The 18,988-nt window shown below is 30.9% G+C and overlaps 1 protein-coding gene across 1 annotated transcript in view; it reads right to left on the reverse strand.

The window, feature by feature from the left end:
- Positions 1-18,988, reverse strand: part of Sk2 (Sphingosine kinase 2) — a 38,245-nt gene that overhangs the window by 10,514 nt on the left and 8,743 nt on the right. Inside the window, exon 2 of the mRNA XM_088275003.1 lies at positions 17,471-17,570. Within this exon, the coding sequence (XP_088131129.1) occupies positions 17,471-17,570 (100 nt within the window). The remainder of the gene's footprint in view (positions 1-17,470; positions 17,571-18,988) is intronic.

The following is an 18,988-nucleotide window of genomic DNA, read 5'->3' on the forward strand; positions in this document are numbered from 1 at the left end:
ATTTAAAACAACAATATTTTATCAGTAACCTTTTACGTTCACATGACGACATTAATTTTGAATAAATAATATATTAATTTACTATTCAATATATTTTTTAATTATATTCGCATATACTCGTATATCACGATCGCCTTTTTGGGAAATTCAAACTTTGGAACCAAACAATTTTTTGTTGCATAAAAACATTATTTTGCATATCGCTCACTCCTTTCAACAACGTCATGAATCAAAAAACTTGATTTTCAGGAGATCGTTTTTAAAGTTTAAAAATATAATACAATGTATTAAAAATAAATATCAAGCCACTTATTGAACTTTTTACCGTGCAACAGATCTTTTTAGGTAAAACCTGAAGGTTTTTTCTCCATTTGAAAAATATTTTGTATATTTGAAAAAAATAATAAAACAATACTGTTTCTTCAAAATGCAAAAACAACACCTTCTGGCCTGTAGCGGGTAAATATTAAGTTAAAAATATGCTGCTTTTGTGGGATGTAGTACATTTTCTGGGCATTCTGAAAACATGCACAACTGAAATTTTTCGATATTTGATTTATGACGTTCTTGGAAGGAGTTAGCGATATGGTATGTATATATGTATAACTATGTTATGTTAACGTTTTGAACGTTTTAGAATCAAATATATTAGAAAATTGATTCATGAAAAAAGTTCGAATATTATTATTTTTTCCTATCTCCTGAAAAGTTGTACAAATTGTTATAGGTGTTATGTGGGATTAAAAAGCCAACAATGTTTTATTCCAAGTTTCCTTATAAAATAAAACGCGACGTTCAGCAAAAAATAACCACCGGAAATTGTTTTAATTCACAAAACTTTTTTGTGGATTAAAACAAAATATCTATATTTTCTCAAGGCTGATGAAAAGAACATATAATATTATAGATTCACACACATAACATATTTAGTTAAGGTACGAGTAATATTATAATATAATATTATAATATATAGTAATATTATAATATATAGTAATAATATAAGTATTTGAATCTTTTGAATTACCTAACGTCTAAGTCAGTGTTCCGCAAAATGTGTTTCGCGGCACGCTGGTGTACCGTGGTGATTAGTTAGTGCCGCAGAAAAAAGTCTATTTTTTTGAAGATAACATCCTTATAAAGAATTGCTCCAAATTTTGATCGCCTGCGCTCAGTCGAACAGGCTCACATTTCGCATTAAACATAACATGTTATATATGTTTTCGCTTTATATTAATTTTTATAATAAATCAATATTAAATAAACGTTGTTTTTTTTTATGTAACTCAAAAATTTCTTGATTTGGCAGGTGTACCTTGAACAGAAAAAGTTAGCGGAACACTGGTCTAAGTGACACTGAAATTTAGGCACGGCTTATGCAACACCGCTAATCATGGTCCTACTTTATAAGTTTTATTACAATGCATCAACTTTCAAAGTTTTACAGCCTATACCTACTCGTGGGTGAATTTACCCTTTATGATTAAAGTGACTATTTCATGTAATTCATGAGTGAAAATTCTAGACAAAAACATTCGCTTAAAGTAATTGAAAATGGTATTCTACCCTTCTAACTATTATACCCCCCCTAATGGTACATGGGGCACTGTATCGTATGGACGTTGTGTTTTTTTTATCGCTAATTACACGAAGGCAAGGTGATTAGTTCTGGGTGATAGTAAATACAGTAAATTAAATTAAGGTTGTCCGAATAATCATAACACATTTTAGTACGTTAGCGTCCTTTTTAATGACTTTATGCACAATTACGTTGCGTTCCGAATCTTTTCGATCTTATTTCAAAAAGTGAGCGAATTGGGAAGCAGCACCTTGAGTGGTTATTTTTAATGTTCAAACTCCGCATTGCGATTCGCGGTCGAGTATGGATGTGTTGCCACACTCACCATACTAGCCTAACCTTGGGTCGTTGGACTTCCACTTGTTTCGCGCTCTTTAAAACTCCTTACTTGGTACAACGTTCAATTCCGACGAGGCCGAAAATCAGTACCTACCTTGTTCAGTTTTTCGCCGATAAAAACAGGTCCTTCAGTGAAAATGGCAAAAGGTTGTTGAATAAAACGGGCAACATATTCATTTTTAATTTAAGTTTTACTTGGTTGAAGTTTTTAATTAAAGTTTTTCTATTCCTTAAAGTGAAGCCAAGTCTAAATTGTTTAAAGCTAAGTCTAAATTGTTTAGAGTTATGTCCTTAGGACGTTGAAGAATGAAGAGGGGGTAGGAGCTGTTTTTTGTTTTTATTTAATTATTTATTTATCATTCTTTATCAGTGGGAACATAGACAATAGGGGGGGAGGCTTTAGTCATGTTTTTAATTATGGGATTATTATTATTTATATTTTCAAGTATTTTTACTGTTTCAAAATGTTGCAGTTTATACTTTTCGTATATTTGTTTTTGGATTTCTACGTTATTGTTGTTTTATTTGTGATCAGTATATATTAAATGGTTAGTAATATATTATATGATCTTTGTTCCTTGCATAAACAACAAAAAAACAACATTTTACGTGTCATGACTTTTCAGACAACCTAGCATTTTGGCTGTCCCTGTAATCTCTGCACTGCATTTCCGAGATTACCAGTCTTTCTGGAATTTAATGAAAAAATATAAATTCGAGGAGTGTCGATTCCCTACGTTAAAAAAGTTTAATCCTTTGTATCTCGCTAATTTTATATTTACAGATAAAAAATTAAATATTATAGGTTTTTCTTATAATTAATTTACACTGTGATACTCTGTGATAACTTTAAAATCATACATGTAACCAATCATAAATTTTATAATTCTATGAAATATTACTATGCAATCTAAAGAAAATGTAATGCAGTTAACTAATTGCGTAACTTTGCGTCAATAATTTGTATTGCGAAATTATGTAGACTGTTTTGACTCAGAGATGCGTTTTCTGACCAATAATTCGTATAACGAAATTACGTACACCGTTTTGACTCGGAGATGCGTTTTCCGACCAATAATTCGTATTACGAAATTATGTAGACCGTTGTGACTCGGAGATGCGTTTTCCGACCAATAATTCGTATAACGAAATTACGTAGACCATTTTGACTCGGAGTTACAGAGACTATTATTCCTATGGAAGCAGCACAAATGCAGCAACGATGTACCCAGTGCACACTAGTGGGCTTCTGGATGAATTGTACAGATTGGCGATCGAGAGATTATACAATTATTATAAGTAATGCAGATTTGAGTTTCGTTCAATGACCCGTGTAGATACGGGAAGTTTCCATGTATCTACACGTGTAGATACAAGTAATAGAGCGAATGGTCTTTCACATATTCTAAGAGTTATTATGTACAAACTAACTACGTCCAGTCCTAATTTGGCGATAAGGCTGCAATATAGTTTGGAAAAAGTGCGAAAAACTCACTTTTCAAGTATTTTTTTTTCAAAAAATGAACACCGTGGACCATATTTTATAATCATATTTTAAAGACTTCCGTCCTATAACGGTTATAGGATGGAAATACACATGTAGGTTATAATACCTATGACCTACAAAATAGCTTTGTTTAAAGTAACGATATATCTTATTATAGCCTACTGATTTTTAATTAAACGACTTCTTCCTTATGAATTATTCATAGTAAAAACTAAAACTATCTCTAAGTATTTTCATAATATATATATATATATATATATATATATATATATATATATATATATATATATATATATATATATATATATATATATATATATACATACGACCGTCATAGGCTGGTTTAAGTGATCACTTTACACACGTGTAACATTAACCAATTCTATATAATCCGAAACCTGGATTATAATCACATACATGAGAAACGCCAGAAAATATCATTTTAATTTTTATTATTTTAGCTTATAATTTGACCAGTTAATTTATTTACAACATTTTAAGTGTGTCCAAATATTTGTACACAAACAAGTATTTGGACACACTCAAAATTTTGTGTGTGTGTATGTATATGTGTGTATATATATATATATATATATATATATATATATATATATATATATATATATATATATATATATATATATATATATATATATATATATATATATATATATATATATATTATATATATATATATATATATATATATATATATATATATATATATATATAAATATATATATATATGCGCGTATATATTTTTTTAAATGAATAACCCAAAAAGTTCTTCTCTAATAGGCTTGTATGCAGGTAGGATAGTAAGGATAGGGAAGGTTAATGTGAGAAATACATCACGAGTACCCAGACCGATTTAAAGTAAATCTTTCTTGAATTTATTTATTCATTTTGTAATTGGCAGGAACCGAACCCGCAACTCCAGTTTCGTAGTCCAGCGTCTTCCCAATTACGCCACGGCGCCTGTCTCGGGGATATTCTGTTCTGATGAAGTGTTCCATGCTCCATTGGGTGCGGATGAGGGTCAGAAAATAAATATACCTTGTTCAGAATATTTTGTAACAGCAAGTGTATAATATTGTATATGTACGGGTATATTGGATTTTTTAATGCAATGGAGCTATTTAATTTGTTCAAGAGTTAAGAGGTGGAGACTGACCGGAGCATTTCGTCGTAACATTGCTCGCGGCGAGCATCAGCGAGCATCCGAAACTATGGATGGAGCGCTCGGCTCGCTGTAGGTACTGACTGCCTGAATGTTCGCATCGTAACATCGAGTAAGTAGTGGGGTTAATCTGCCCCGAGAACATATAGATATTATACATAGATAAAGCCGCAGGAATCGGTGTCGCACAATATATCGCTCACTCCTTTCAACAACGTCATATATCAAAAATCGTAAATTTTCAGTTGTTCATGCTTTCGGAATGCCCAGAAAATGTACTATATCCCAGCAAAAGCGGCATATTTTTAACTTAATATGTACCGGCTACAGGGCAGAACGTGTTGGTTTTGCATTTTGAAGAAAAGGTATTTTTTAATTATTTTTTAAATATGGTAAATCTTTTTCAAATGGAGAAAAAAAATTCAAGTTTTACCAAAAAAGATCTGTTGCATGGAAAAAACTTCAATAAATGGCTTGATATTTATTTTTAATACATTGTATTATATTTTTAAACTTAAAAAACGATCTCCTGAAAAATCAAGTTTTTTTATATGTGACGTTGTTGAAAGGAGTGAGCGATATGTTTGTGCATTATAGTGACGCGAATTCGCCTTTTTAAAAAAACAGAAATGCGTCAGCCACGGTTTTAAAATTTTAATTTTTAAGTATAACAATCGCTAATATGAAAAAGCAATTTAAATATAAATATACCAAATGCAAAAAAGCTCTGTATGCCATAAATGTACAAAAAATGTTCGTCACGAATCACAAGTAATACGCAGAACGTCGTTAGTAACAGGAAAAACTGAGAAAAATTCACCGTGTGGAAATTGTATAAATTGGTCCGATAAATTGTGAGACCATAAGAAATCTACTGGGTTGACGACAATGAAAATAATCCCTCGTCCGCACCCAATGGAGCAATGACGATAATTTCTCGATCGATGTCTTCCAAAAACTATGTAAAATCTAAATTTCATCCAAATTTTGTCACGTGATAGGCTCGACAGCGAAACTGAGTATTTGGAGTAGTATTTATAAAACACATTGCATACAATGTGACTAGTGTGAGATGATTGGCGTGATTGGTGTAATGTTTGCTGTTTGCTGACGGCATGCGGATGCTGATGTTCTCATACATAAATGAACCGATGTCCTACAGAGCACAGAATGCTAAATAAACCTCACCTTGGCCCGCGGATCGGACATAGCGCAGCGATCCAGTATACAGCAACCCTTTCAATGCTCAATACCCATTTTAATCGTGGAATCTGCATTTATTTTGTAACACTAAATTCTCGATCATTTAATAAATTATCATAATATAGCTGTCTTGAAATGAAATCTGCATCGTCAACTGATTAAACTATTTGAATGTGAATAATAAAAACAATAAGTATTTTAATTCGATGAATGTCCACAAAAACCTCTCTAATTCGATGAATGTCCACAAACATATCTAAACAAAATGTTAATTACTCAATATTTACAGTATTTTTTTAATTATAGTTTTACTTAGTAAATACCACTATTTATTAAAATATACTGTGACACGTATTTCGATGCATTCCGCATCTGTGAAAAATTCAAAATGGATAGATTTTACCACAAAGTGACTGCCGAATCAATTAATGAAAGTATTTTATTTTATTTGACCATAAGATGCTACCGACTATAAGACGCACCCTTATACGAATATTTATGCATTTTTTTAAAAATAATTCTTTTAACATTTTTATTGTTAGATTGCGAAGACAGACTAAAAAATCTTAAGTTTATAAAACCGAACGGACTTTTAAAATCCCTGAAATCGTTTATTTTGTTCTCCTAAGAAAACATTGCATTACATAATTTTAATATGTTTTTGCGTACTACATATGCACGTGTGGTATCGTATGTTGGACTACATTTTTATTGTAAGGTTCCTATCACTACAATGTTGCCAGATAGAGATAGATTTCCCGCAGCATCGAACGTATGGTAATTTATAAGACTGGCGGAAACTTTAAATTAAGCACTGGACATTTTTATACTAATTTCGAGTATAAGATGCGCCTGTATTTTGGATGTAATTTTTTTATGAAAAAATTGCGTCCGTGTCCGTCCGTGAAAAACGGTATTTATATAACAAAAGGCTTTAGAGAGCAACGATGCCCAACCGGTCGACGCAAAGAAAAATAGAAGTCGATTTCAACAACTGTTGAAGAGTTTAGACAAATATTTTTAGGTAATTACTGAATATGCAGTGCAGTGCCTAGATGCAGTGTTTTCTGGTTTCTAGGAGTGTCATTTTGTAGGAGTATTCTGTTTCATATCGTCATTAATATAATAATTAACTACGGATTACCAACGATACACAATACCAAATATGTCGTTAAATTTAACATTAAAATACAATGGATTCGAATCAATAAAAAAATAACATATTTTTGTTCCCTCAGACAAGAATACGTTTTTTATTAAATCGATAAAACTGAAATTAAATTATCTTATAAGAATTTTTGCTCATAAAAATAGTTTAAAAATGTTTTTTAAAAATTAGTCAAAATTCTTGTAAGAATCATGTTAGGGATCAATCGCGAAAAAACTTTAGATTGAAAAGTAGCTCCCAGCGCAAAAAATAAATTGGGCATCCGAGCTTTAAAGGGTTAAACAATAATTATTCAGTTTCCATACTAAAAAGGAAATATCATTGAACTGCATCGTTAAGGCCAGAAATGCATTCAGACAGCATAAACAGAATTTTAATCATTTATTTAACGCACGAATAAATGTATTTTAATACCATTCTGCAAATATATCCCCATAATCCAAAATGGAAATATGTCTCCATGTAGTTTTAACTAATAATTATTCGATCACAACCTTAAATCAAAACGACGTTTGAGAGATGTTTAAATGGTGAAATAAGGTAAGAATGCAAATTGAAAAAAATATGAGATTTATCCATTTTTTATTAATGTTTTACTTAGTAAATACCAGTATAGTATAGTGAGTGATAGATATTCCCACAAAGTGACTGCCGAATAAATTAATGAAATAAGATTATTTTTTAAAATTTAGAAAGGTGTGTTGAGATGGTTTGAACATGTGGAAAGAATGAGTGAGGAAAGAATGGTAAGACAAATATATGAAGCGCATAAATTTGGAAATAGAACCAGAGGAAGAATAAGGAAAAATTTGCAAGATAAAGTACTTAAAATACTTGAAAGTGGACAGGTCAAAGTCGGAATAATCGGGGGATATGTGTAAGGAGAGGCATGAATGTCAAACCTTATCCGCACCCCAATGGTGCATAGGGCACTGCGTCATATAAACGCAGTGTTATCTCGATCGTTTACACATGAAGGAAAGGTGATCAGCCCTCCGCTTCAGGTACCAGTCCAGGGTAATAATATTGAATAAATATTACAGTGAAAAAATCACTTATATTTATTTTAAATAAATAAAAAAAAATGAATGTAGAAGAGGCAAAAAATGTTCGCATATATAGTGGTGTGGGGCTCTTCTCTCTGCCTACCCCTGTAGCGAAACAGCGTGATGGTAGGTAAGATAGTTTTTTTTTAAATGTACTGTCCAAAACACCAAATTAAATACTAACCCTTAAACACGTGTAAAAAACATACTTTATTATTAATTCTAACCCTTATCCGCACTCAATGCTGCACAGGGCACTGCATCGTATTGACGCCATGTTATCTTGATCGTTAATTATATGAAGGCAAGGTGATCAACTCCTGCGCTTCAGGGACCAGTCCAGAGTAATATTAAATAAATATTAGAGTGTAAAATCACTTATATTTATTCTCACCGCCCCCCCTGGGAATCGAACCTGGGACCTCCAGCACGGTAGCTAAACACGCTGACCATAACACCACGGAGGCGGACTACAATTGCAATTACAAAAACAATCATTCATAAATGCGGAAACAATGCTTTCAGCTGAGCTGGACTTCTGAAAAATGTTGATGAAAAATGAAAATGAACTTGAAATAGCAACGAATCAAATTGGTAAATTCGCCTGTGCTAATTTATGCACGAAATGACACCGCTGACAGTAAATTAATAAATGTAAATCTACGTAAACATTGATTTTTGTCACTGTTTTTTCCTAATGTAGACACAACACATATCTGTTTTGAATAATTTTATTCCGTACGCATTTGTTATGTGTTATTTTATGATCAAACTTTATTTCTACTTATTTATTTTTTTACAAAAATGTTAATAAAATTAGTATATAACCACTCACCGAGATTTTTACGTCTACCGGTTTCGAGACATACCCGTCTCTTCGTCAGGACAATCACTAACACAGCATGCAAACAATACTACCCTTCACCACCATAGCACCATTTACACACTCAAAACTACACAAAATGTCTAACACATGCGATTTTTGGTCGACCCGAAGACCAACATGCACTATAGTTTTGAATACAGACATGCGTTACGAGCCGAGGTTAAACGCGCAATAAAATTAGACCTGTAATCGAATCGAATATTGTTTGCATGCTGTGTTAGTGATTGTCCTGACGAAGAGACGGGTACGTCTCGAAACCGGTAGACGTAAAAATCTCGGTGAGTGGTTATATACTAATTTTATTAACATTTTTGTAAAAAAATAAATAAGTAAAAACTGACTAACCACAAAGTAAATGCTTTAAATGTGAATAATATTGAGAATAAACTTTATTTCATTTGTGAAATAATTATGATGCATAGGACATTGAAATGGGTTAGAAGCAGAATGCAGGGTCATACCGATCTAAAAAAAACATGAAAATAATAAGAAAATTCTAACCAAATGATAATATTTGTAAGCTTCTAAAATAATCCGAAGATTTTCATAAATCTGAGCCTAATAATAGATGAAAGTTTCTTAAATAACTTGAAGATAATAATAAATTCAAACCTAATGATTAATATTTATATTTCTAAAATAACCTGAAGATAATCCGAACATAATAATTATTATTTATAGGTTTCTATAAGAACCCGAAGATAATTATAAATCAAAATCTAATGATAAACATTAATGTCTATAAAGCAATTTCTGTGGTTTCCATTACTATGAATAAAATGTTTTTCTTCTATGTCTCTTGGTTTTATAAAATTGTTTAAAAGATTCCGTTTTTTGTGTCACCCTATATATATTTTTAGTCATATTTTGTATTTTAGTAGCTCCGTTTCAATTTGTTTTGCACTTTGCATAGTAGAGTTATTAGGCTTCTGGTTATATGCTCAACATGAATAGTAAAGTCCAATGCGCGAGGCGCTATGAAATATGTACAAACATTGTAAGTTCCAAAAATTTTCAGCCTGATGGGGTTAGGATGGTATTAATAATAAAATATTGCCATAATGTAGTACTTGACCTTTGTCGAAAAGTTACGCTTTCATTACGAATCACCCTCCACAAAGGCAAAGGTCATAAAACCAAGAAAAAGGTCTCTCCGATTTTAAAGAGTTTCAATTGATTGGTGTAAAAGCGCTCTTGAGGTTTTACGAAAATGTCGCTATTTAAATTATCCAAAATGATTATTATATTATAATTTAAATGACGTAAAATAAATGTAACGGGGGAGTATTACAACAATTTTATATTCATTTTTAATTTATGCTTTACTTGGTAATTACCACTATTTTAAAAATCTTTTGTGACACGTGTTTCGATGCATTCCGCGTCATTTTTAAACGTAAATCAAAAATGGATAGATGGATAGATGACTTTTTTTTTTTTTTTCAAAAATGTTAATAAAATTAGTATATAACCACTCACCGAGATTTTTACGTCTACCGGTTTCGAGACGTACCCGTCTCTTCGTCAGGACAATCAATAACACATATATTATGTTATATTATATCACTAACACATATATGGATAGATTACCATAAAGTGACTACCGAATCCACTAATGAAATTTTGTTTTCTACTAAAAAATTAATCATATTTAGGAGAGCTCAATTAATTATTGTAATTTTGTATAACAATGTACCCGTTAATGTAGCGATACTTGTAATCTCGACATTTATCGTGACTTGCGAAAACTCAAGACAAATTTTAGTAAAAAAAATGGTCAACAGTGATAAGTATTTATTTTCAAAAATAAAATGTGAACCACAGCAGGAAAAACGATTATAAATGAGTTAAGTAAATGGTTTTGGGCCGTTTTAGTGAAACATCTTCAAACAAGCCTTATGGATATTAAATTGTTAATTTAAAGCAACAACATTCTGTAAAATGTCAAATAAAAAAAAAATACATTTTTATTTCAGGCTGGGAACTTTTGGACCCTCACCACGCTAATCAAATTGCAACAAGCAGGTATCGACTTGTCGATTTGTTTTTTTTTTCTTTTATGGCACATTACTTTTCGCGGATGTCATTATTGAACTTAAAAATTGGCGATTCTTGAGTCAATATCAAACACTTGCCCACTTCGATTATTTGCATAACACTGACGTACAAATTTGCAATAGGAAAAAAGTGTTTTTAATACTCTTTTGTCTGATATTGAAGGAGAAAAGTGTACAACGATTAAGTCCCGTGATCTTGTGTCATCTCTAAATAAAATAATTTAACCCGTTGGGTGCCAGAGACGAGATCTCGGAAGCAATAAAAACATCCGTGTGTGACGCAGTGTGACAACCCTGTCTGACAATAAAAATTTGAAACTGATTGAACTGCAATAATAAAACTCTAACAATCTATGCGGGATATAATATTTGGTAAGTAAACTAGTTTAATAAACATAACAAAAAAATAAGACACCATTATTTTATTTAAATACTTGGCCTGACGAGCACTACGGCGTAATTTATTTGCGCTTATGAAAAGATTAAGTATGGTTTTTCAACAGCCAATCAAATAAAAAATACCAAAAGTACCAAACAAAAATGAAGACACGTCACAGGTATGTTATCTCAAATCATTCAATTCGTGTGTGTTGTCAAATTGAAGGACATTTTCCTTGTTAAATAAACAGGAAGAAGGAAATTTACTCTATTCGATAAGTTTTCAATATAAAAATCTCCGACGGTTATTTTTAACGAACATTCCATAAAATTTAACATGGTCTATTTAGTCCTCAAAAATATATATTTTCAAATATGTTACAAATAAAACGTTATTTCCGCATATCGCTGGTGAAATGCCAAAGGGCCGCAACGCAAAAAAAATAAATTCTTTATTCCAAAAATGGTATCTAAATCGTCAAAATGTCCATTTCTAACGCGCTAAAATCATGGGTGTCTTTCGAATATGAAAATGTTGACGATTTAGATACCATTTTTGGAATAAAGAGTTTAAAAAATTGCGTTGTGGCCCTTTGGCATTTAACCAGCGATATATTCAGTAATTTACTCCATAGGGCGCTTGTGTACTACACGGAACTTAACTGTCCGGCAGTCCGGTTAGCATGATAAAACGGATTGGCTTGTGCTTTTGGCCGTCTTTCTTCGGATCGGTTCGTGATCACGGTGCGCGTAAATTCGATCACGCTAAACTGTCGTAGTCGCTTTTATTTAAAAAAAAAAACCGTACTGCCGGACGGTAAAATTCCGTGTAGTGCACAAGCGCTCATAATATAGTATTTGAAGATTTTTCTTCATTTGTCTGGTTTAAAATCAGGTTTTTACTCTCCTATTAAGTTATTTCTTAATATACATAGAATATAACCACATACTCTAAACATAACAAAACAGGAAAAAACACAAACGAATTAGTCATCAGGTATAACCGGAAGACTACTAATTACTCGTATTTTAATCCAACAAGAGCCGGTTATCTGCAGGTTTGTTTAACATAGATAAAAATAAATTATTATAGGTGTCTCAACTTGATATGAAGGAACTATCGTTTTTGTAAATAAATTATTTTAAATTATATGGAAGTTTAAACATCCCAGAGCTAACGAACTTTCATTTGGCTGGCTTAAGTGATCACTTTATACACTTAAGTAACGTTCACCATTCTACCCAATATTGAACATACAAATTCAAATTATTTTTGAAAGATGTATATATATGCAATGTTGTTGGATTCGTTTCATATGTTAGTAGTTATTTGATAGATTTGGAAGTTGGCTGACAGATTTGTGGCGCCTTCAGCTGAGAAATTTGTCAAGCATACATATATAGATTACTCCAATTAAACTTTTTTAAACCCTTATCCGCAAGCGATGGTGCATAGGGCACTGCATCATATAAACGCAGTGTTATCTTGATTGTCAACACACGAAGGAAAGGTGATCAGCCCTCCGCTTTAGGTACCAGTCCAGGGTAATATTAAATAAATATTAAAGAGTAAAAATCACTTATATTTATTTGACCCTTTGCTCTGGGAATCAAACCCGGGACCTCCAGAACGGTAGCCCAGCGTGCTGACCATTACACCATGGAGGCGGACAACATAGGTGAGATTAAAAATATACATAAATTGAATGAATAGTGTATTAAAAATAAATAGACAGAATTTTTTCGCAGTTTAACGATTTGGTCAGGTCAAGAGATGTGAAGGAGATTAATATTTTAATATTACAAGTTAGTACTTGCGTACCATTGCACAAGTTTGATTCAAGATAAGTTGCAAAACAGAAAAGCAGTTCATTGTTTATTCAGAAGGTCACTTGCTGCATTTAAAGCATAATATGCATAGTGCCGACTCGAAACAGGAACTCGAATAGGCACGTTTTTAATTTTATATTTTCCAATGGATCATTGTCAGCCGGGACAAATACCTAATTTAACAATCTCAACCTATAAAATATTGCATTAGACTCGTTTTGTGTTTATAACAGCCGATAAAATTAATATTGTCATTCATCATTTTCTTTTGGAAAATTCGCCTTCGTAAATACGTTGTTTTCGTAAGTTGGTAATGAATGACATGACAGAAATGATGGACTCATTTTAATATTGGTAGCATTGCTAAATTATTGGCGGCTCTATTTGTTGATGTCTATGGTCCAACTCTTTCATTTGTATGTGAGGTCCGAATCCTGGATTATAATCACATACATGAGAAACGCCAGAAAATATTTTTTTCATTTTACTATTTTAGCTGTCTGCTTGTGGCCTGCGGAGCATCACACATTTTTTTATAATTTTTTTCGTATTGCCTTAACTTTAATAAATATGTTTGCTTCTCATTTTTGTTACATCTTCTTAAAAAACTATAAATTTATCGTTTGCTTTGTATAAAAAAATATATTTTGTTTAATGGCCCGGTAGGTAAGGTAGGATTTTTTTTTAAATTACCTAACGTCCAAGTGACTCTGAAATCTAGCTACGGCACCTGTTGGCCACCCATGCTTTAAACTGTATTCTTTCGAATATATTAGTCAATAAATAATTCGTTGATCATTCATCGATATTTTTATAACAACTAAACGGGTGATATCAGTATGAGTATCAGTGTTTACTTGAAATCGCAGCGTCATATAAAGTCAATTTAAATATTATTTTATGATGATCTGGATTCTAGATAACCTTTGAAATAGATGAAGAAACATACTGATAGCTAACAATGCTCACAAAGGTGATGTTCTGTTGATGACTGAGTACTTCATTAAGTGTACAATTGTGATACCATTCAATTTCAATTATACATTGAAAATATAGACTCGTAATTTAAAGATGTGTACATGCATTCTACGTTCACAGAATTGTTTTAAATCCGATTTGTAAGTTTACATTACTTGATATTTTATAAAATTAAGAAATGTGTGTTGAGATGGATTGGACACGTGGAACGAATGAGCGAGGAAAGAACGGTAAAACAAATTGAATTAAAATTGAAATATGAAGCGAATGTAGTTGGAAAAAGGAGCAGAGGAAGACCGAGAAAAACTTGGCGTGATCAGGTATGTCAAATACTTGATAGCGGTCAGGTCAGTAGTCGAAATAATCGGTGGATATTTATGAGGAGACGCATGAATGTGAAAGAGGCGAAAAAGATGGTTAGTTAGTTGGATATTTTTTTGTGGAACCAGGACTCCGTTGTGTACTGCCAGTTTAGTTTTCGCTGATAGGTTTTTATTTACTATAACTGATTTAATTGCACCATTCACTCTCCTTTCTGTATATTATATAATATATTTAAATTATGAGGAGATGCATGAATATGGAAGAAGCGAAGAATGTTTGCAAAGACACAGTGGTGTGGCGTTCTATTCTCTCTGCCTACCCCTGCGGGGAAGCGCCGTGATGGTTAGTTAGTACCATAGTTAAATTATGTTTTTTTTATAGAATAACTACATATAAGGGACTGCAATAGAATCCCGATATAAGTACAGTCGCGAACGAAGAATCCTAGATAATTATGTCATTATTCATTATCTATGAAGGTTTTTCAAACAGTTCACATGTATTGTAACTTGTAATTTAACAACGCAAGTACTTCCTACATGCAGAGTTTAATCGAGAACTCAAGATAAACAATATAATGGTTTACGAATACAAAAACAACAATGACGATACAATATCAGTAATTGGAATGTAAAGAAAATGACGTCGGATATTTTTTTATAACGAGTAGATGCAGAAAAACAAACGCAATTTCTGGTAAAGATTTTATTTAGATAATAAAATAGTCTGTATTACATTGAAATATCATTTTCAAACGAGAATTTCACATAGGCTGTTTTTTTTAGAGGTATACAAATTCAAATTTCCCGTAACAAAATGATGGTGGCACCCGCTGTGTGGCATGTTGCACCATCTTGTTGAAACCACAGCTCTGTCACATCAATGCCATTCAACTGAGGGACGAAGAAGTGAGTAATCATGGTTCCGTAGCATTCTTCATTGACCGTAATATTCTGGCCGGCATCGTCTTTAAAAAAATATGTGCCAGATTCATTGGCACATATTTTTTTGCCCGCCCATAAACCACACCAAACAGTGACTATTAGTGGATGTAAGGGCGTCTCGACAAAGGCTACAAATCAACTGTCAAATTGACAGTCTTTAGAAAAAATGTTCCCAGTTTGCCAAACTGGTGCCACCATCATTCGGGAAAAATTTAATTTGTATACCTCTTAAAAAAAACACCCTATACAACAGTAAAAAAATATACAATTAAGTGTAATTCTCGTTTGAAGATGATATTTAAATGTAATAATGCACAGACAGTTTTTTTCATTATAAATAAATACTAGTGATTGCGTGCTTTTTTCTGCATCTAATTTATTGTTATAAAAACAGCCTATACAAATACGTTTGATAAAAACCTTCGGACTTCGACAATCGACGATTTGTGTCAGTGATTGATTGGCACATTGGCTTAACTTGACACTTGGAAAAGGGACATAAAACTCGCTTTTTCAAAGCGATTATTTCAAACTGAAATATAATCTTATACACAAATCATTCGATATTTACTGAGACATTTATTGTTCAAGACAAGCGCCGTTGCATAGTTGGGTAGACGCTCGACTAAGAAACAAGCGACGCGGTTTCGATTCCCGCTAATTGCAAAATGAATTCATAATTTTTTATTTTCAATTGGCCAGGCAGTTTCGGTTGTATTTTTTGTATATTTTACTTCACTATCCCTACTATACTACTTTTAGCCTCTAAAATAGCGTAACGGGATAATCCTTTTAAAAAGTCAGAAACGGAATTATTATAAAATCCTTTTCTTTCTTTTGTAATTCAAAAAAGTTCAAATCAAATTCATGTTATTTTTAATACTAGAAAATTCATCAAATACGATTCAAGGTTATCTAATATTTTTTTCAACTTTTTGGATGTAACAATACATTTTTTAATACTAGTAAATTCATCAAATGCGATTCAAAGTAATCTATTTTTTTCGGATCTAATAATAGATCATTCGTAGATAAATACATAATTGATGGTAAAAGAAATATCTAGGAAAATACAATCCCCCTTTTTAACCATAAAGTCTTCCTATAAAAGTATTTAATCCAAAGTTCAAAATAAGACCCAAAAGTATCGCTAATATACGTTACCACGTGATAATTGTAATAATATACTGATAAAAAGTACCTATTGATATTTATTTGATAAGCTAAAGAATAACAAGTAAGTAGGTTATTATAAGTAAAAATTTATAATATCTGATAGCTTAATAAAATACAACTAAGCCGATTATAGTTTTTGACGAATATACGGTAAAAATTAATCCCTAAAATTAAATGGTTATTGTAATTACATACAAATTTAACTTTTTGTTACACTAAAGTAATTGAATCAAAATTAACACAGGATTTAGCATATTTACAATTACAACATATATCTACACGGTCATAAAAGATAAACTAACAAGTCGATTATTTTATCGACTTACGATCAGTAGTATTCGTTCTCTCTCTCGCTAACAAATCAAGAAGTAGAGTGTTTAAAATTTGTTTCAAATTCATATAATAAAAAAAGGTAGTCACGAATTAGTGTTTATTAAAGTGGTTTTACACAAAGTGAACGATGAATGATAAGAAGAGTGTTATAAAAATAGGTATCCGAGTGTTGTGAATCACAGGTATGTAAAAAAAACAGGATATAAAATGGTTTTTAATCTCAAAAATGCAAGAATTTGTTTTAAATAAAACATTATTTGTAGGTTATCATGCCTCTATAGGAATGTGGATGGGATTGAATAATATAATCTCATAACTAAAGAGATAATACTGGAACAATAAAATACGATATAGATAACAATGATTTTATAAATATACACCCATCGCAGGTCAATATATCGACGTTATTGTTGTGCATTATCTATAATGATAAGTTTTATATTATATAGACTGGTTGTTGATTACATCGACAGTTCCCAATCGAAAGGCCGTGAGTGACAAAAACTAGTTAAGTATATTGGTAAATTATTATAATTTTGTGTTACCTGTGTTTTAGTTTCAACTCTGATGATGTCCATGGGTGTAGTATGTCCTCGCACCACCGCAAGTGTACTAGCCAGTACAGGGTTAGACGTGTATGGTTCACTAAACAAAAATCAAAAATTGTACAAAATATGTATTAACATAAATCAAATAAATAAAAAAAATTGTAGGTTAATACTACATGTACACTATTTCAAATAGGTATATAAACTAAATCAACAATATGTAAATAAAATTCAATATTCCGCTGTTCTATCATATAAAAAAGGGGCGAGGAGCGTCATTATTTTTTAAATAACCGATAAATCATGTTTTCCGATAAGACAATTTGTTAAGTCATTGGAAAACAATCTACAATGTACAGGTAATTGTCGTTTTGCGTCGGTTCGATTTGCGCCGAATCACAATTACGAGGGTTGGTTTAAAAGGAATAAAAAATTGGGACCAAGTGACAGCCAATAGTATATTCTGCCTAGATTTATACAAGGTGCAAATGTACAAGAGGTACATAACACGAAGACATTATCAAGCTCAAAAGAAGCGTCACAAGTGTCGTTTCCCCCTATGCAAGAAAGGGAACAACAATCAAAGCAAATTAAATCAAATGTTCAAAAAAATGTGAGAATATGATTTCGGTGAACTGGTGAATAAGTATTTTTTTTTAATTCTCTAATTATATCAAGATATTATTTATTTTGTAAACGAGTTTAAACTTAATTTGTTAATACAATTACTTAATACATTTACATTTTATTATATATATATATATATATATATATATATATATATATATATATATACATACATATATATATATATATATATATATATATATATATATATATATATACATACATATATATATATATATATATATATATATATATATATATATATATATATATATATATATATATATATATATATATATATACATATATATATATATATATATATATATATATATATATATATATATATATACATATATATATATATATATATATATATATATATATATATATATATATATATATATATATATATATATATATATACATATATATATATATATATATATATATATATATATATATATACATATATATATATATATATATATATATATATATATATATATATATATATATATATATATATATATATATATATATATATATATATATATATATATATATATATGATATGTAATAAATAAACATGTTAGATTTTTCATTAAATTTTGACACGTAACCAAACCTTATGTCGTCCATTATATTTGTATTTATTTTACGCCAATCTCTCTCGGAATGGAAGCCCAACGTAAAACGAGGTTTACCTGTAGTACCAAAGCTAAATTATGTTAAAAAATCACTAGCTTAGAAACCAAAACATTGGGTACCCTTTTTTATAAAGAATTGGGAGTTTGGGGCTCTAAGCGATCAACATTAACGTCAGTCGTAATATAGAATTGACGGAATATATTTTAGAATTTTTATGACGCAATTCTTTGTTGTTTA

Source organism: Brachycentrus maculatus, unplaced genomic scaffold (genome assembly GCF_059751285.1).
Source record: "Brachycentrus maculatus isolate JH-2025_06_01 unplaced genomic scaffold, ASM5975128v1 h1tg000036l, whole genome shotgun sequence".
NCBI classification, from domain to species: Eukaryota; Metazoa; Arthropoda; class Insecta; order Trichoptera; family Brachycentridae; genus Brachycentrus; species Brachycentrus maculatus.